The 20,581-nt window shown below is 43.1% G+C and overlaps 1 protein-coding gene across 2 annotated transcripts in view; it reads left to right on the top strand.

The window, feature by feature from the left end:
• The first annotated feature begins 3,089 nt into the window (after positions 1 to 3,089).
• The window catches only part of LOC145413430 (long-chain-fatty-acid--CoA ligase 6), a 98,096-nt gene continuing 80,604 nt past the window's right edge, over positions 3,090 to 20,581 (top strand). The window contains exon 1 of one of the 2 annotated variants that reach the window (XM_080283116.1): positions 3,090 to 3,267. In XM_080283116.1, the coding sequence (XP_080139242.1) occupies positions 3,249 to 3,267 (19 nt within the window). In that variant the 5' untranslated portion in view covers positions 3,090 to 3,248. Of the gene's footprint in view, positions 3,268 to 19,067; positions 19,405 to 20,581 lie in introns of those variants that run through there. The other variant, XM_080283115.1, reaches the window with a different exon arrangement.

The raw sequence follows: 20,581 nt of genomic DNA, 5'->3' as shown, positions 1-20,581 counted from the left end.
AAATCCTCAATCCTTTTATCAAGTCTGACCACAATCTTATTATAACCTTTATTTTGTTAACACCCACCACACGGGTCCATCTTTGCCTTGCCCTTTGCCTTGACCTCTGGCTAATTATTCTCGAGACTGAAAACCTTATACTGGTCTTACCTTCAAACCCTCCCCAAGTTTAATTTGTATAGAACTGAAATATTTTAAGTAAATTTTTCTGTGTCACCGTTTATCCTAGCTCTGTGACCTTGACCTTTAAGCTATTGTAAGAGAGAGAGAGAGAGAGAGAGAGAGAGAGAGAGAGAGAGAGAGAGAGAGAGAGAGAGAGAATATTGTCACTGGCTCTCAATTCTTCCACTAGAAATTCGGGGGAAAAAATCGGATAAGAACTGATTTATCTCATGGCCGGAATTATTCTCACGGGAGGAAGGGGCCTAAATTCGATGTTGCGAGTGTTGGGTATTCTAGGGGTAAATTGTGACCTAGTAAAAATTGATTATCCCCCATAATGACCCTTGTATAGTCGAAATCAATTAATTTCAGTCTCTCCCTCTCTCTCTCTCTCTCTCTCTCTCTCTCTCTCTCTAGACCATGGGTGTATATCGCTAGTTTTTATTTTCCATCAGATAAAGCTGGTAGAATGATGTCTGATTCCCTGACTGTAGAAATGGTAAAATAAATCGCTAAGGAAGAGGTGTTAGGAACTGTGCCAATCCAGCGAAAATACGAGGATTTCTTGGTTGTACAAAAGGTGGAATAAATCGCTAAGGAAGTGATGTTAGAAAATGTGCCACACCTGTAGCTCATTACCGGTATCTCACACCTGGCATACCTTTGATACCTTGATTTTAATTGAGTTCTTATCATGTTTCTTCAGTTCTGCTTAATAACTTTGGCCATTAACTCCTTCAGTGCGAGGGCGTGTATTATTGTTGCCACGCGACTGATGATTTTATTAGAAGTCAGTATGTCGTCTTCATCATCATCATCATCATCATCATCCTTACCATCATCATCATCATCATCATCATCATCATCATCCTTACCATCATCATCATTGTCATCATCATCATCATCATCATCATCATCATCATCATCAACAACAAGAACAACATCATCATCATCATCATCATCAGCAGCAGCAGCAGCAGCATCAACAAGAACAACATCATCATCATCATCATCATCATCATCATCATCCCGTCTATCTATTTATCTGTTTATCTTCCTGTGTGTTATCCTCCCCCTTTTTTGGCCTAATGTAGACTTCATTGTATGAAAAAAAATAAATAAAAATAAAAATATAATAAGGATGTTCCGATCTATTTTTGAACTAGATGTAACCTTTAAACGGCAGGACCCCGTTTGGGTATTTAATTCAGCCCCCCCCCCCGACCTCTCCCTCTCTCTCTCTCTCTCTCTCTCTCTCTGCCTTTCCTGTACTGTATGTATGCTTCCTAAGGCGGTTTACGTTTAGCCAAGTTTTTCCTAGTTGTGCAGGCAGGCGTTTTCTCTCTCTCTCTCTCTCTCTCTCTCTCTCTCTCTCTGTATGTATGTATGTATTTATGAATCTACCTGTCTGTCTATCCATCAGTCTATCAGTAGTTTTGTATCTATGATTACTTGTGCTGTATAGATTAGGCTACAGAAAGTTCATGGTCATTTTTCGAAGTTGTTTGAAAGTAAGAATCGAGCTAAGAGAGAGAAAGAGAGGTGGAGGGTTGTTCCGAGAGAGAGGAGGGGCGATAAAGCATTAGACATTAATTATATGGTAGTCCTCTCACCCGAACTTGGCCAAAATTTTCGTCCTTTTGCGGGCTATTTCACGTAGCTCAGTGATAAGAAAGACATTACTACGGCTGTATATCCTTTCCATAGCGCTTCTTCGTGACTAGCATTACTTATTGCAGATCATAGCACAGGGTGGTCCATATATAACGCTTCTCCCTCCACAATGCCAGGCGATCTCGTGTGTTGCAGGGACGGCTTGGCGTTCTCCTTGTCTATCCTACAACATTCATACATTTCCTACACCCACTATCGTCCTGCAGATAAGATGCAACCAAGTAAGTTTCTGTCAGAGCACCAATTATCACTCAATGTTAGTGAATTTTTGGTCGTGTTCCGATATCGTATCTTCATGAAAATGTCGTGTCTCGTAGATCCACCTCGCAAAACGTCGGGGTTCGCTAAAACTCGCCACCAGGTCGTGACTGCCGGGACGAAAGGTCAAGGTTGTTACGGGTCAAATTGTGCGGATAATTGGATGTGGATGTCTGCCTATCATCACACTTGGGAGGCTGTCTGGCGCATTGTCGTCGTCGTCGTCATGTCATTATGTTCACCACTTCCATCACCACCATCCACCACCACTCTCCTCATCGTCAGTCATTATGTTTATCATCATCATCATCATCATCATCATCATCCAAACGGGGTAATCCATGCAGATGGGTTTAACATCGATGGACAAGTGTTATTATTGATACCATGAACCCTTTAATGATCGGTACAAGTCTAGTATTCTCATGTGAGGATGAGTCAGAGGATCCTCAGTGTTCAATGATACGAGAAACTTAGATCTGTTCATGTCACCCTCTTTCCTCGGTTTCCTTGCTACAGGAAATACTTGTTAAAGGTTGCTTCGCTGACGTTTATTTCCTGTTAATTCCATTGAAATTAAGCTGAATGACTGCCTTTAAAGTTCCAATGTAGTCTATAAAATTGATTAGTCTTTTTAGCCAGTTTGCAGTATCAGTTGTATAGGAGAAAAGTGCGGTAATGAACACATCCACAAAGGAGATAATTTCCTGCACTTTTGTTGATAGATCGAGCCGCGCGTTCAACCATTAAGCGATAGGTCTTCAGTTTTAACTAGATTATCCTACAGGTTATTATAGAGTCCATTATCAAGGTAATGGTAAAATATCTCTGGCCACCTGATACTTGCGAGTGGGAGTATGCGCGTTCGGCAGGAAAGACAGAGGTGGATTGAGGGGGATGGAGGGAAGGAGGGGAGAGAGAGGTGTCCGCACCCCTCCTGCCTCCCCCTCCTGGGCCGTGTCCTCATCCCTCAGTACCACATGGACCGTGACTTGTGGTGGTGCGCTGTTCTCGTGTTTCCGTCATCCCACCGACTCTCAGTGTGTTGCGTGTGTTCCATGGAGAGATAAAGTGTGTTTCTTGTATACTACCGTTCCTCTCCCAAAGTTTGAGCTGTCGTGAGGAGTGAACCAGAGCCTGCCGAAGTCTCCAGGATGGCTGACGTCGATACAGGTGAGCTGATTGAAGTTATTTGTCACCGAATGTGACATGTGCTTACCTTGTATGTTTTCAGAATGACCTCCTTTGTTTTTCAGGGTATCGGAGCAACTAGTTATATAATTCTTAACTAACTAGATGTTATGACTGTCTGGTTATAGCTGGATGAAGTAACTTGATGGATTTGCCTGACACTCCAATTTACGTTTTCAAAATGATTTTCCCAGTTTGTATTGTAAGAAAGGAGTAAGTAAACTAAGTTCGTTCCTACTAACAGGGTACGATGATGAACTAATAAAACATAAGGTAGTTTAATGTCAGTCAATTTCGAGGTTGGTCACTGCCTGGAAAGGGAAAATTAAGGCCAAATTAAGGATATTTTGTACTTCTACGCCTCCACGATCTTCCCGCCACAACTACCATAGCCTGCAACACCTTCGCCCACATCGACCTGAGAGGAGGGGATGGGGGTTGCGTGTGCCAGGTGATTGTGTGACGTCATAAACCAAGGATGTGGGGGTGGGGGCTTGGAGGGGTTTCAGAGGCTTATTTTGTTTACGTTATGTAGTTGCGTTTTGTCTTGGGGTTTTTAGCGATGTTCATTTAAAGGTAATTGGAACTTGGCATTTTTAGAGCACGCTAAAGTGTGTTGTTCTTGGAGCTCGAAGAATGGTTAGTGAGGTCATGGGTTACAAGGAGACAGCCCAAGGAAACAAGAAATAACTGTTTTCTAGCAGTAAATAGTTGAAGGGAAACGTTGAATATTTACATTAGCCAATGAAGTTTAATATTAGATGAAGCAGCATGCAGAATTGTTTACCTTGGTCGTCATAGAAATATGGGTGTGTTTCCAGGCAAGGCCCTTTCAAATCTTCACTAACCCTTCGCCACACATTTGCCCAGAGAATATTGCAGTATTAGTGTGCTTATAGGCGCAGAAAGATAAAAATTGGGTGAATATAAATTAATATTTTGTGTCAGAGGTGAGCGAGAACACCTTCAAGTTCGGTCCAGCTGGCGACACTTCGGCAACCGCGCGCCTCCGGAATCGATATGGAGGCTTCGCGCTGATTGGTCCACGCGGGTCAGGCGATGTTACCCTCCCACGGCTGCACCAATAGCGGCGCACCTGGCGTTTTGGCCTGGTGTTTTCGTCTTCGTGTCGTACGACTTCACAACAAATATTCTTTTACTAATATTGTGTGTAAATAGAAGTGGTACAGTCATATTTACATGGCTGCCTGGTGATAAGAAGCCAAAATGGGCAAACTTTTAATGGGTTCTCAAAATAGGTAGACCAAGGGCTCGGGGGATATTAACGCCTCCTTGTTCAACACATGATTCAGGGATCGATCCAGGGCAGGTATTGTTAGCTTTCTGAGTCCATATGTAGGTTAGGTTCGTGAGCGTTATTGGAAGGCTTTTATGATTAAAGAATGTGCGGGGCCTTATTGTTAGTTTAGCCTTTGTTCGTGGATATATAGAACGCAGTTACTAATATAGCAAAATAAATCTTAACCTTTATCCAGATATACAGTATACCGGTAGCACCCATGAATAATAATAAATAATCTTGACCTTTCCACTTTGAGGTCTGTTGTTTCTTCACCCTTTTTATTTCTACAGCTAGACTTTTTTCAGCATAGGACAGACCCATCTTAGTGAAGTGGTTAGTAAAAATCCCAGGTCTATTCAGTACAATGACTCCAAATTTTACTTCATTCTTGCTTATATAAGACCATTTTGTTCATCTTAGGAGAGACCCAGCCTGGTGTAGAGGACAGAAAGCATCTCCATGAACTGAAGGTATACATAGGGAGTAGGAATTGAAGAGGGAGGAGAAGACAGTGAAAATACATGAAAGTATGGGCGTGGTGGAGGCTTCAGGACCCAATTTACGTTGCACCTTTTTCCAGGCGATTTGTTTTTCATGGTATACCTTTTTATCCTCTTGTGCATTACAAAAGTAGATTATATTGGTACTTTACTAGGAATATAGAGGTAATGTGAGAGACCATCATGGTGTAAAATGTATAATGAATCGCTAAGAAAATGGTGTTAAGAAACCTTTACTAACTAACATACGGCCCTCAGAAGGAACCTCCAGTAACCCCTTCACTACGATGACTTCTTAGTTTATTGTTCTTACTACCAAATGACTATAATTACCAGGAAGGCCTTTCAGAATTAAGAAGTCAAAAAATATATCATCCTCTTTAGTACGGTGGCCTTTGTAATTTATGTTTGTTAATACCTGACACTATAACCTAAGGCGTTCATTACTAACAATCAGATGAATAAAATCGTCTGGCATTAGGTGCGAAAAATTCTAGAGTTGTCCCCACCACGAGAGGGTTTAACTGATCTTCCATATGGCCCCACCGACACGTCATCAATACACCCCTACCAGTATCGCAGCACCAGAGCTGATTGTGATAAGGCAAATATTGTTAAGAGATAGTGGGTATTGTAGTGCGTTTACTCTGACCTGATAAAGATCCCTAACCCCCCTCTGCCTTGGTCATGGCCAGGTGTAGTTAGACTGGAGGGTTAATTTGACAGTAACCAAGGAGATACATTCCTGTCTCATAACTAAGGCTTATTATGCAGTCAAGACGGTATTCAAACGGTGAGTGGCCCAGTTCCGTCAGGTGAAGACATACGGACTATAGTGCCCAAATGACAGGCGATTTGTGAGGGTTGTAAGAGATCATCCCCCAGTTGGTGTGTCGTAGGTGGAATACTCTTGATGATGTATTGAGCGAATCAGTAAGAGGGATCGTGAAAGGTGTGCGAAAATGAGAGTGGAGCTACGATAAATGTATGCTGGTAGTGTTAATAATTATGAGGATGAATCAGTTAGAGAGATATTTAATGGCATGAACATGCGAAAATGAGAGTGGAAGGTAAATAATAATAAATGACCCTGAATGAGATAAAAACTAGGAAATGGAAGAGAACGTGCGTGGTGGAAATAGGTAAAAAGGCCATTACAAAAAACCGTAACGTTTTCTTTCTTACTCCTTCTTTCGTCCTGCAGATCAAAATCTTGAGTTATAAGATGTAGGGCCCCGAGGCTAGGCTGCTGTAGTCCTGAACATTTAATCCCTTCAGACAGAGGACGTGTTTTAGGTGGAGGCTGTCTCCAATCGATCTTATTCTGCTTAGGCCTAAGGGAGGCTGAATTGCGAGGGCTTCCCTCCCTCCTCTCTATCTCTCTCTGTTTCTGAAATTGCCTTCCTTCAGTGTCTTTAAAAAAGAACTAGCGAGAGAAAACGAAGGCTTAGACACAGAATGAGGGACCGATGGAAGAAAAACACCCACTTTTTTTTATGTATTTTTAACGCTAAAAAATCTGTTTTATTTTGGAGTATTGTATTTAACCTAACGCTAGATTAATTATTTATTTATTACTTAGAGTGGGTCATAGGAGCGTGAATGTTATGATTGAGACTTTAGGAGATTATACGTGAAAGTAAGTTTTGATCGAATGTGAAGCTGGATTTGTGTTGGGATGCGTTCATAGAGGTAATTATATTTGAGGTTTGGAAATTAAACGTGTTGAGCTAAGTGAGAAATTTATGGGCAAAGATGTGGTGGGACAGACTGAAGCAACTAATGGAGGTCAGTCATTAAAAGGTTACACTGAGGTCACTTTATCCCTGTTAGGTCATACGGGAAGGTGTTGGGGGTAGAATGAGGGAAAAAAGGTAGTGTTAGCATCAGGCCAGTTTATTTGTGAGTGTGTATGTGTGTGTGTGTGTGTGTGTGTGTGAGAGAGAGAGAGAGAGAGAGAGAGAGAGAGAGAGAGAGAGAGAGGAGAATTATGGTGGCATCAAGAGAGAGAAGTGAAAGAGATGTCATGATAAGGTCAGATTGTCATTTAATCGCGGTTAGGTCATACGATAGGGCGTGTTAGGGTGAAATGAGGAACTGTACTGGTGTTTAAGGCAACATTAAGGTCATTTTTATCGGAAATGAAGAATATATACGTCAAAGTGTATAGGGATGTTGTGAAAAATAAAGTGTTTTTTTAGGGTAAGGTCACATTGTCATTATATGGAGAAAAAGCTTTAATAATGTCTGTTAATAGCACTAGTGTAATTAAGGAAGACAATCAACGTTTTTCTAAGTCCCATCCTTCCCCTAGCATTCGTCACGCAGAGGTCATTATTGGCTGATGAGGAGCTAAACTGGTGTCAGGGAGGGGGCCAAGGTCGCATGGAGGTCAGTGTTTCATTGTCACTCCAGAGAGATAGACGAGTAGGAAGTCTTTAGTCCTCCTATGTTAAACGTATGGAGTCATACCTTCACATGTCACCACGTGGACTCTAATACCCACCGTCCGTACTGAATACATGGTAGGGCTGTTTAGACTCTTGTGGTGGTAAGAAAAAGGGGCCAGGGGCGTTATGACTCGCTTTGTACGAATAGGGACGCTTCCAGTTATTTTGTACATGACTCAACCAAACCTATTCTCTTCCTAACGTAATCTAATCTAATCTAATCTAACCTAACCTAACCCGACCTAACCCAACCCAACCCAGTCCAACCCAACCCAGCCCAACCTAACCCAACACATCCTAACCTAACCTCTAGCCTAACTTTATCTAACCAGCCATACCGTTAATAAAACCCAATCAATCGCCGCCATGGTTAGGCCCAATCCAGACCACCTTGACGGGTTTCACGGTCATCAGTCAGTCGGTTTCCTATACTGCTTGTGTTTGTGGTTGACGCACACACCGGCAAGGCCATCACAAGCGACTGGGGAAGCGGAAACGGAGTGAGGGTACGCTGGGTAACATTGAACGCCTTGACTCCGCTGACGTAATTCATTAGGTTTAGCTTATTCTTACTATCTACAGACAATTTTAGCCTCAAGGACAGTGATTCTTAAAGTTTTTCTGCTGTGATATCCCCAGGTTCAACTCTAAGTCATCCTGATACCTTCTCTTTAATATTGTTACTCTTTTTACATTACTCCATAGTTACCATACACGAAATTGTGTGTGTGTGTGTGTGTGTGTGTGTGTGTGTGTGTGTGGATGACTTTCCAGATACGGCACACCCAAGAACCCACCTCGATACCCTCTGGGAGTCACTGCTTTAAGAACACCTGCTCCAGAATATGGTGACTTATTTTTTTTATTTTTAAAGTTATTCTTGGTACCGTCAGATGAATTTAGCTCCATGAATCCAATTATTTTATTTATTTATTTTTAAGCTATACTCTCTGCTGTTTATACATTTATGTAATTACTTTTTCAGTTATTCCCTCTCAGCCTCCAGACCATCCTCTTACCTCCTTTAAAACCGGTGACATTTTTATGTTTATTCTTGCTTTCTTAAGATGATTTTAGATCCTTGACTGGCCACGTATTATTATTATTATTATTATTATTATTATTATTATTGTTATTATTATTATTAATTATTATGATTATTGTTGTTGTTGTTGTTGTTGCTGTAGCCCCAGATTCATTTCGATGTGAACACAGTGGATTGTAGGCTTAAGCTACCCTTTAGTGCGGTACGCCATCTACCTTTCAAGGATTAGGGAGGGAGCTGAGGGATGCCTGTATACTGTATGTAGGCAGTAGAGCCGCCAGGTTATATCAATGCCATCACGTGAAGGCGTCCCTTTTGAGCACAGCTAAGTGTTGTATTGAGGGAATGGTTATACATCAGACGGTTTTGTGAAAGGGAAAGATACGCATTCATTCAAAGCCTCTCAAGTTGTTTTAAAGCGTCTGTTTCAAGCTGTATTAAACCTCACAAGCTGCATTAAACTGTCTGTTTCAAACTGTATTAAATCGTCTGTTTCAAGCTGTATTAAATCGTTAATTTCAAACTGCTAAATCGTCTGTTTCAAGCTGTATTAAGGTGTCTCAAACTGTATGAAGTCGTCTGTTTCAAACTGCCAAATCGTCTGTTTCAAGCTGTATTAAGTCGTCTCAAGCTGTATTAAACCGTCTGTTTCAAGCTGTGTAAAATCGTCATGTGTTACGGGGAAATAAGAGGGGCATTCCAGGAAGTGCATTTGTATAGGAAGGATTGGGAGGGGCTGGGTGACAGGAGGGCCCCTAACCCCACCCCACCCCACCCCCCAGCCTTAGCCTTGAGGGGGGGTCAACGCCCGTGCAGGGGTATACCCTAGGGATGCTATATTTCCCCCCCCCTCTGCATTCCCCTACTCCTTTATTTCTTTATTCCTGCTCCTTATTTCTTTATTCTTTAATTATTTACTCTTCGTCCTTTTTTCTTTATTTTTTACTCTTGTTCCTTATTTCTTTTTTCCTGCTCCCTATTTTATTTATTTTTCTATTCTTTCTTCTTATTTCTTTATTCCTGCTCCCTATTTATTTGTTTTTATATTTCTTATTATTTCTTATATCATCCCCTTTATTCCTTCATTCTTACCCCTTCCATGCAATTTTAGTCACATATTTTGAAGGCCTCTCGTTTCCAAAAAAAATGTGTGTATACCCATTTCTCATTCTTTCATTATTAAGCTTTGTATTTCATTATTAATTTTTTTAGTTGGCATTTTGGAGAGGATGGAGAGTATGAGACTAACTAGGAGAGTGTATGTGAGTGAGATGGAGGAGGGAGAGGGCGGGGGAGACCGAGGATGAGATGGAGGAATGGAGTAGAGAGATCTATGAGAGAGGGGGGGGTGTAAGTTGGGGGGAGTGCAACGAAATGGCAAGGGACGAGGCGACATGGAGGCGATTTGTTTGTAGCCACCCCTTACGAGATTAAGGTGTCTGGCTATAGATAGATAGACAGACATATAGATATTTCTCAGTTTTATCTATGTAGCTTTCTTAACATGTATGCTCTCCTCCTGGGCTTAAGATAGCAAATAAACTGAGTAGGATAGAGAACATTGGGGTGTAATATGCAAACTAAATCGTAAAGGAACAGGTGTTAGGAAGCAGCCACTGTGACCCTAAGCATCAGAGTTTAGTGAACGCATTTTAATTTTAAAAGTCATGATGTTGATAGGGAGGAGGTCTCTCTCTCTCTCTCTCTCTCTCTCTCTCTCTCTCTCTCCAGTGAAAGAAAAATTGAAAGCGGCAGGTGAGTTCGGGCCCTCTGGCGGGAAAATTCAGAAGTCTTCGATACTGTCACCTTGATTGCTTCCTAATTACACTCTTACCTGTGTTTTATTAATTTTTCGAGTTTTTTTACAGGTTTTTATTATTTTTTTTTCCCTACGATCATCCGTGAATCATTCGTATGTGATTATTTTTGTGGGATAAAATGCGTTAGTGTACGTGTTCGTTTCCCATACTGCTTGGCTATGTCGATTTTCACCTACACTTATTTTCTGGAGCTGTCTCATGCGTTGATAGTGGTTGTTCATCATTTTCATCTTCATTATTATTATTATTATTATTATTATTATTATTATTATTATTATTTTTATTATTATCATCATCATCATCATCATCACATTTATCATCATCGTCTTTATCATCATCATCATCACATTTATCATCATCGCGTTTATCATTATTATCATCACATTTATCATCATCGTCTTTATCATCATCATCATCCTAACTCCATTTCCCACTGTTATAAATGGGGTTGGAAGAAATTAGGAACAGGAAAGTAGAAAAAAAAAGTGTTGGACTGTCATCTTTCTCTCTCTCTCTCTCGTTTATTTCCGACGCCCTAATTACGCCTATCAGATTTTGGTCTCTCTGTCTCTGTCTCTGTCTGTCTGTCTCTCTCTCATAGTGTTAAGACCTGACCGCCTCGTGGGACCGTAAAGTCTGTGTACCTATATAATCCTATGTAACTCCTCTGATGTTCACCCCCAGCTAGGATCGAACTCACGTCTAGTAGATCCTGAGAACAGCAACAGTCCATCAAGATCCTGCTTAGTAATGGATGTGTAAACAGACTTGGTAAATAATGTGCAGGGGTAGTGGCAACAGCAGCGCCTTCCGTCCGCAATAATGATACCTTTAGCTTCCGTCTCCCTCCAAGTACGGTTCCTGTCTCAACTCCTTCAGTCAGGCGACGTGTTTATTATTATTATTATTATTATTATTTATCCAGATGAAGTTTTTCAGATTCTTGGGCATACACGTGTAAGTTGGCCTCATGAAGTCTTCGCTTCAAAAGTTCTTCCCCAGGTCGAGTGAAATCATCTTGGGGTAGGTAGGCCAAACCCCACCATTTTTACTTCAACTTGGCCTAAATCTGCCATCTCCTCAGCTTGAATTTTGAGCCTTAACAACAGATTAACGCTTCAATATATTAGTCACGAAGACGTGCTGTGTAAAGGATGTAGAGCCGTAGCGTTGTGTTTCTCTGCCAGCTGCCAAAGAACGAACAACTGGGCCAAGTTAAGGTGAAAAGAGTAAACTTGCATACGCCACCTGTCTGCAGAGGTTATATAAAATCTTCACTATTGTAGAGTCATGATCCTCACACCGCCATGACAGCCAGGCAGCAGTGGCGTCAGCTGGTATGTGACACTGCCAAATGGTCTTCAGCAGCGTACATCGCGATGTTCACCACCAGATATGCGACTTAGAATGTACAGTTCACCAAAAAATATCGAGTATCTTAACCCACATATAATTCAGAAACATGGACGAAATATTGTGATAGTTGGAGCACCCTGTGATTAAAAGTGCAAATATTATCGTTGGTATTTATTAGGACTTGAAATCGCACAAAAGTTCACATCCCGGCTGCTGTGTTATTTAAGTCACTGGGTTACTAGATTCATGTGTATCTAAAGAATTCGCTTATTTTCGCATCCCTTGTACCTCAGGTGTGCCATAGTTTTTTTTTTCTTTTTGGCTAATCGTACATTTTTGGGGTATTTTCGTATCCTATTTCTAATCGGTCTAATGGAGCTTGAATGACGCGTGGATGGTGATGTGACCCATTTTTGCCTGGGACGCTGGTGGTGGTCTCACGTTGTACTCTTTTCTTTTTTCCTTTTCCTTTATCTCACCCTTCTTCGCCCCTGGAACCCATTGTCTGGGTTTAGTGAAGTGAATGTTGATCTCTTTTCGGGAGGGGCGATTTTGCAGGCTTCTAGACAGTGGTTCCTCCTTTCGTTTACGTATGCATGGTTCTTTCATTTACTTACGTATGTACACACACACACACACACACACACACACACACACACACACACACACACACACACACACAGCGTTGATGGCCCCAGGGAAAAAGGTATCCATATTTCACGTGGATATCAGCATATGTGTCAGTCACTTGCATTCGGGTGATTTCTTTTGCACATTTACATAACAGTGCGAATAGGGATGCGGCAACGGTGATGGCATTCAGGGTATCAGATTTGTGACGTAATGTAAGTGTTGCAAGCAGGTAACACTAATAGGTTAATCCCGCGAAAGTGAGGTGAGGCATGACGTAAGCAACACTGCGAGGATACTGCGGTGTGGTGTGCTGGTGTATGTGTGTGTGTGTGTGTGTCGACTGCCAGAGTGTGAGAGGCCGCCACGCCACACAGCCAGTCACTTCCCTCCACCCTCGCCCTCACGCCGCGCTCTCTCCTCTCCTCCTGTATCCGTCCTCGTGGTCTGTACACCCTTCCTGAACCACCTCCAGGCCTCTAGTGTCGTTCCGTGAAGCGTGGTGAACTCTGGGATTGACGAGATTGTTGTTAGAAGCCGTGAAAGTGTGACAAGTGCAATGTCGAACGGAAAAAAGTACCCAATGCACCCTTCTATTTGACACTTCCCTCTCTGGCTGTCAAACTTGGCTGATCATATTGTGAACCATGCCTGTGTTGGATAAGTGATAATTGCGTCAGAAATTGATATGCAGGAAACAGGAAAATATTGACTAGGTGCATTAACCAAGGACTGTAGTATCAACATTGTTATTGACGGAAATCAGCTGATGTGTCCCCCCCCCTCTCTCTCTCTCTCTCTCTCTCTCTCTCTCTCTGTACTAACGGTGACGTAAGACCAAGCGTATGGTTAAGAAATAGTGCAGTATCTTCTTCACCGTGATGACCTCTTTCTTCGTTCAGTCTCGCCTTACCAGACGATGTTATTGACCTTAGGAGAGCACCGTGGTGGCGAAGGGGTCAGTGAAGACAGTATCTGAGCCTTCCAGTCCAGCGTCTCTCGTCCTTCGAATAAAGTTGTGAAGGAAGGAAGTCAAGCCACCATTCCGTTCCACTAGCATGACAGATTATATAACCCTGGGAGGACATGCCGGGAGAAAAATGTCCTGCATCCTGGCATTGCACAGATTAACGAGAGAGCAGTGCCGAGGGAGCAAGGCCACCCGTGCACATGTTGCAAGAGATGAGATGGGAGAGTTTGTTTTGCCTAAAGTACGTGCCAGACAGGTGGTGGCTGAGAATAGTGTGAGTGAGCGTGTGCGGCGATGTGCTGTGATGGCAGCGGGTTGTCTTCGGCAAATGAAACACCTCGACGCACACACACACAGTACACAGTTTATCATCAACATTAACCCTGCTCCACCCGATTCGGATATAACGTAGCATAAGTTAAGCCAAATAAAGTTATCTGAATGTTCTGAACCCAAGCTGTGGTAAGGTTAACGGGTCTAGGACGATATGTACCGGCTTCGAAACCGTACCGGCGGATGTAAGCACCTGCACATTGCCTGCTGCCAGACGTAGGTGACGGACAAAGCTCAATGGATAATTCAAACCGCATCGGAGTTGACAAAAGTGGCAATAACAGTGGCGTTCCTGATTCTAAAATGCTCCAGTTCTTTTGTATGCCTGGGCTTATGTCTTGGATGAACAAAATTGCGCTGTGTTTGCTTGAGGAGAATGCCTGAGTGCGTCCGTACCTGCAAGAGAGAGTTAATTGGGATAGTTTTTACCTGCTGGGGGCGACCGGTTCTTGCTTTCTTCATGCTCCGTGTGTTCTTGTTACCATCACCATCAGACCTTGTGTTTAGGTTAGGGTAAAACCTCGTTTTAGGAAGGGGCCAGAGACGGTCTTCATTAACCCCTTCACTGCTAGATCCTCACAAAGATGAATGAAATCGCCAGGTAGTACGAAGAATGAATGAAACAAAATATAAAAGGAAGCCATTACTGAAGGGGTTAATGAAGACTACAGTATATTCATTACAATCAGTTTCTAAAATATCTCTTAATCTGTATAAAATCGTCTGAAGTTAGCCAAGATGAACTAAAACAGAAAAAAGGAGTGTCTTGGATTTAGGGGGAATAACCTGCTGTGAGAGTAGAAAGTAAATTGATCTGAATTATATGTTGTTGGTCTTCAGGTTTGTTGTGATTTGTGAGTGAAGTGAAAGTGGAGAAGTTACTGTACAAATATCAGAAGTCGTCATTAAACATCAGGCTTGGTTAACCCCTTCGTTACCCCAATGAGCCCATGGATATTTCCTCTCTCTCTCTCTCTCTCTCTCTCTCGCCATCTCCCAACCATTTTATTCACCTCAGGATACGCTTAAATAAATGCTAAATAAATAAATAAATCGTCTGGCAGGAGCAAGACTAAATAGGACGTTGGCCGGATTCAAGGGATTAAGGGAGAGGTGCTGTAAACCCTCCTAAGCCAACGAGAATACGACTCCTAGTCACGAAGAATCTACTGTTATACTATAGGCTACTCTGGTCACTCTAACCTGGCGTAACATTGCCTCTCTCCAGCACGAATGCGGAGATGTAACAAGGACAATAGAATATGGCGCTGGTCACGAAGAAGTGCTATAGAATGAATTGCGAGCCGGAGTATTGCCGTCTTCTGTCAATGAACTCCGGGAAATAGGTTTTATAAGGACGAAGCTCACCACCAAAATAAGTTGAATGAAGTATAGATAATAAAGAAAAAAGAAAAAGAAAAAAATAGCGACTTGTAAGAAAAGAAATTCGAACGCATTTCCCCCCAAAAAATTTCAGTTATATTTTTATTTTGGTTTCAGGATCGATTGAAGAGAATCATGAAGAGAACATTAAATATACGTCATTGTTGTGAAGAGGTTAAATAGGGGTTGAGAATTGAGCAGTACTTTTATGTTATTTTGTTTTCTGTAGTTATGAATTCATGCTGACGACGTTCTGTTATTAGGATGAATGAAATAATACATTCATCATCATCATCATTATCATCATCATCATCATCATTTTGGTCCTGTCATATCGTGATGAATGTGATGGGTAGAATGAAAAAACAAAAAGACACACACAAGTACTAACCTACACACATCTCCCCACCACCTGACCACACCTACACGCTTGGCTGCACACACACACACACACACACACACACACACACACACACACACACACACACACACACACACACACACACACACACACACACACACACACACACACACACCTGTCCATAATTACACACCTGAGGCTCCAAACATCCGGCAGGTATATAGTTCCCATGGACGGGAGTAGGTAGGTGTGCCTCCCCCTCCCCCCCTATCTACCCTCCCTTCCCCCATCATTCCCCTCCCCTCCCCTCCCCTCCTCCCACATCCTCCCCACCCTTGCCGTAATCCCTTCCCTTCCTCCTTGCCTCTCTTCCCCTTCACTCCCCCTTTTCTGTTCCCCTTTTTCCTCCTTCTCTCTTCCCCTCTCTCGTCACTCTTCTTTCCATTCCTAATTTTTCTTCTCCCATCCTTCCCGATTTCTCTCCTTACCTCTTACACCTCTTCCCTTTTCCCCCTCCCACGCTTTCCTTCCCCCTCTCCCCCTCGTCCCCCCCTCTCTTCGTTTCACCCCTCGTCTTTCCCCTCTGTAATCTTCCCTTCTCTCTTGTCTCCCTCTTCCTGTTCCCTGTCTCCTTCTCACGCCACCTTCCATTCCCCCCTCCCGCTCCTTCCCCTCCTCCTCCATCCTCCTCCCTCTCCCTTCCCCCTCCCTAACCTTCCCTCCTCTCCCCTCCCCACCACTTCTTCTCTCTTTTCATCTCACGTTTCATCTTCCCCTCCACCCACTGTTCCTTCTTCCTCTTCTCTATCCCCACCTCCCCTCCCCATCTCCCTTCCCCCTCACCTTCTCACGCCACCTTCCCCCTTTTTCTCTACCCACTATTCACCCTTCCTCTTCTCTCTCCTCCCTCCCCTGCCTCTCTTTAACGTTCCGTCATCTATCTTCTTCCTCCTCATGCCACCTCCCCTTTCTTCCTCCTCCCCCTTCTCCCTCCACTCCCCATCCTTTCCCCCTCACCTTCTCAAAGCTACTCACATCTTTCTCCCATTTTTCCCTCCTCCTCCTCCTCCTCCTCCTCCTCCTCCTCCTCCTCCTCTTCTTGGTACTCAATACCGTATTAAACAACAACTGGCTTCTTGGTAGTTAGTTACCGTTACCTCTCTCTCTCTCCCTCTCTCTCTCTCTCTCTCTCTCTCTCTCTCTCTCTCTCTCTCGTAATTGCAGAGATCGTGTTATCGATAGTGTCAAATGGTAAAGGTATCTCTCTCTCTCTCTCTCTCTCTCTCTCTCTCTCTCTCTCTCTCTCTTGGCCAGGCTCCTAGTAAGACATTCTCAACATTCTCAACCCCTTCAGTCCAAGTCCTCCAACATTCCTAACCCCACCATACTGTCAACCCCACCCCACCCCATTTAACCCCCTCTCATGCCTAGGACAACTCTTATTACCCTATTCTAATCCACCTAATCCCAGACGATTTTATTCATCTGAGAGTGAGTCATAGGAGCCTCAGTGTCAATCCCCCTTCACTTCTTAAGGTCCCTCCATTCTGAAAAAAATCGTCTTGTTTCACACACACACACACACACACACACACACACACACACACACACACACACACACACACACACACACACACACACACACACACACACACACACACACACACACACACACACACACACACACACACACACACACAGGCAATCCATGTCACGTTCACCCATCACCCCATCACAGGCCAGGCACCTACCTAACCACACTCCTTAGAATCGATAAATACGGGTACACAACACGATTTAGGCAGCACGATGGCTTTGATCTGTAGTCTCTCTCTCTCTCTCTCTCTCTCTCTCTCTCCCTCTCTCTCTCCATAGTTCCTGCATTAATCTAAGGTACAGATATTAAGTAAAACATGACGGTATCGGTTTCAGAGGGTTTATCTTGCTACTAATAGACAATTTTTATTTACCTTAGGAGAGGCTGGTGGTAGCGAAGGGGTTAATGGTGGACAGAGTGAAGGAAATAAGGACAGGAAGAACGGAAATAAGTACGCCAGGGAAAAAGGAAGGAAATAACTACCCCAGGGAAACAGATTCTAGCTTAGACACTGCATAAGGGGAAAAACACGGACATCCCCCAGCAAATAAGTTTTTGTCGCATCCTACACCGTTCCTGACCTGGCCTGGCTCTTTAGGGGGTGATTGTTGCTTGACCTCTCCCTCCTCACGCCATCCCTCGCCTCCCTCTTCCATCCCAACCCATCCTTCGCCTCCCTCTTCCATCCCATCCCATCCCATCCTTTGCCTCCCTCTTCTATCCCAACCCATCCTTCGCCTCCCTCTTCCATCCCAACCCATCCTTCGCCTCCCTCTTCCATCCCATCCCATCCCATCCTTCGCCTCCCTCCTCCATCCCATCCCATCCTTCGCCTCCCTCCTCCATCCCAACCCATCCTTCGCCTCCCTCTTCCGTCTCAGCCCATCCCTTGCTTTCCTCTTCCTTCCCACGGTTTCCTCATCATTCCTCTCCCATTCTATATTTTTTGTTCTCTCACATGTCATCCCTCTTTTCCCATTCCATCCCATCCCACATTCTCCTCTCCTTCTCCCCTCCCCACCCAGCACATGGTTAGGAGGGAAGAAAGGGCCGCATGTAGGTTGTTTTGCCCTGGAGGCAGATGTGCAATAGCAGGGTTGGTGATATGGTATGTAAACTCTCTCTCTCTCTCTCTCTCTCTCTCTCTCTCTCGTTAAAAATGACCCAGTACCGGCATTTCAACACACACACACACACACACACACACACACACACACACACACACACACACACACACACACACACACACACAAATGGATAGGAAGAGCGTGTATTGCCATGATATTGTGTTTTACGAGTATCTTAACGCTATCGAAAAAAACATCAAGAGCGACAGCATTAGAATATGATATGATGTGGTTTTTTACGTGTCTTTGAGGTTAGACGAAAGAGGGATAAGAGCAGCAACGTGCCTAACATTATTTACTATTTTCTGTTTCTTTATTACCCAGAACACCCACAAACCAAGACTGTGTGATATGGTGGTTTAAGCGTTTATATATTAACGAGAAATAAAAACAGAAGCATGTATAGAGAGGAGTTTGGAGTGAATGAAGGAGAATACTTGTGTGGTTTAGTGGAGGAATTTTCACGTATTTGGAAAAGTGAAGTTGTATTTTAAATTGATTTTTTGCCATCCAGAATTAAAGACAAGGACTGCTATAGACATGAAGTTGAAATTTTGGGTGTGATTTAACGTTGTCTTTGTGTTATCCAGATTTAAAGACGAAACAGCTACGAACTACATTGAAGACTGCTCCTGTGATATATATAGTTCTTTTAAGTGCCTTTGTGTTGTGTATCCAGAAAAAGAAATGATAACAGCAGCTACAGACTCATCGTAATCTAGTGCTGTGTGTACTTTCGTTATTCAGAAAAGGAAGATAAAAAATAACAGAGACCAGAAGAGAGCGTGTTTTTGTGATTTTGTGATTTATATGCAGTTTTTACATCGAGAGAAGGATGTAAAAACAGTAGATCAGATTTAAAACTGTTTGTGTGATTTATGGATTTTTTGTGGATTTTTATTACTCAAAACATGAAATGACTGAACAGCAGACCAGTTATTTATTTTTTGTGTGATTAAGTGACTTCAGTTTATCTTTATTACCCAGAAAAAAATATTAAGGCAGCTCTAGAGACAGACTGACAATGAGTAGCGTAAGGGAGAGTCTGGGTGAGGCGACGAGTACCTTACAAGGACTCAAGACCACGGCCACTTCAGCGCTGGGAAATGCTGGGAATTTGGTGGGGTCCGGGGCGGCGGGGCAGGTGAAGAGGTTGACGGTGACGGGGGCGACGCAGGCGACAACGGCGATGGAGAGGGCTGGGGGCACTTCATTCCTTCCCTCATTCCTTGCCAGGCCTAAAAGTAAGACGGAGAATGTAGCTTTGGAATGAGTTTGCCTACTAACACACACTACCAGAAACTTGTCATTCCTTCCCTCATTCCTTGCCAGGCCTAAAAGTAAGACGGAGAATGTAGCTTTGGAATGAGTTTGCCTACTAACACACACTACCAGAAACTTGTCATTCCTTCCCTCATTCCTTGCCAGGCCTAAAAGTAAGACGGAGAATGTAGCTTTGGAATGAGTTTGCTTTACTAACACATACTACCAGAAACTTGTCATTCCTTCCCTCATTCCTTGCCAGGCGTAGAAGTAAGACGGAGAATTTAACTCTGGAATGAGTTTGCTTTGCTAACTAACACATGCCACCAGAAACTTGTCATTCCTTCATTCCTTGCTAAACCTAAAAGTAAGAGGAGAAATATGACTTTGGAACGAGTTGATTTACGCCACGCTGTGCTGACTTATATACTAACCCATCTAACACATGCCGCCAGAAAGACATGCCCCAGAAAGACGAGTTAGATGGACAGCTGGAATGAGTGTGTTGTTTTATACCATACGATACTAACACTGATACTAACTCAACGATGTTTGGAGCTTGCTGTTCGTGTTAAACCCTGCTTCGCCATTAGGGGCTTGTTTTATCATCAGTCACTCCTAGCCAGACCTAAAATGGCCTCTCGTCAGCTGAATAAAATCGTCTGGCCGTAACTAAGCGATGCCAACACAGGGATGCTTTAGGCTTACTGTTGTGATTCTCAAGATGACATTAAATATACTTACCTAGTCTTCGTAGTTAGTGAGAAGAAACATATATTAGTTGATCCTGATTGTAGCGCTGATGATGAAGAAAATGTGTACTTTAAGAACATTATTTTTACGAGATTTTAAAATTTTCGTCCGATGTTTACTATTCTTGAGGAGTCTCTAGGTGTACGTATGTCTCCAGGTGTCTATATTACTTGAGAGAGAGAGAGAGAGAGAGAGAGAGAGAGAGAGAGAGAGAGAGAGAGAGAGAGAGAGAGAGAGTGTGGATGCAATGTACAGCATATAATTAACTTTGTGAAGCATAAATGCATTAGTGTTCAGAGGCAGGGGAACAAACTGTATATTATTTCCTGGTGATGAAGTGTGCGTGTATTGGCAACAGTAAAGCAGGGCAGTGCTGATATGAGACCCTGGAAAGTTTGGCCATTT

This window comes from Coenobita brevimanus, chromosome 96 (assembly GCF_032717465.1).
Source record: "Coenobita brevimanus isolate Jiangsu-jjx chromosome 96, ASM3271746v2, whole genome shotgun sequence".
Taxonomy (NCBI): Eukaryota; Metazoa; Arthropoda; class Malacostraca; order Decapoda; family Coenobitidae; genus Coenobita; species Coenobita brevimanus.
This window is presented reverse-complemented; position numbering and strand designations above follow the sequence as displayed.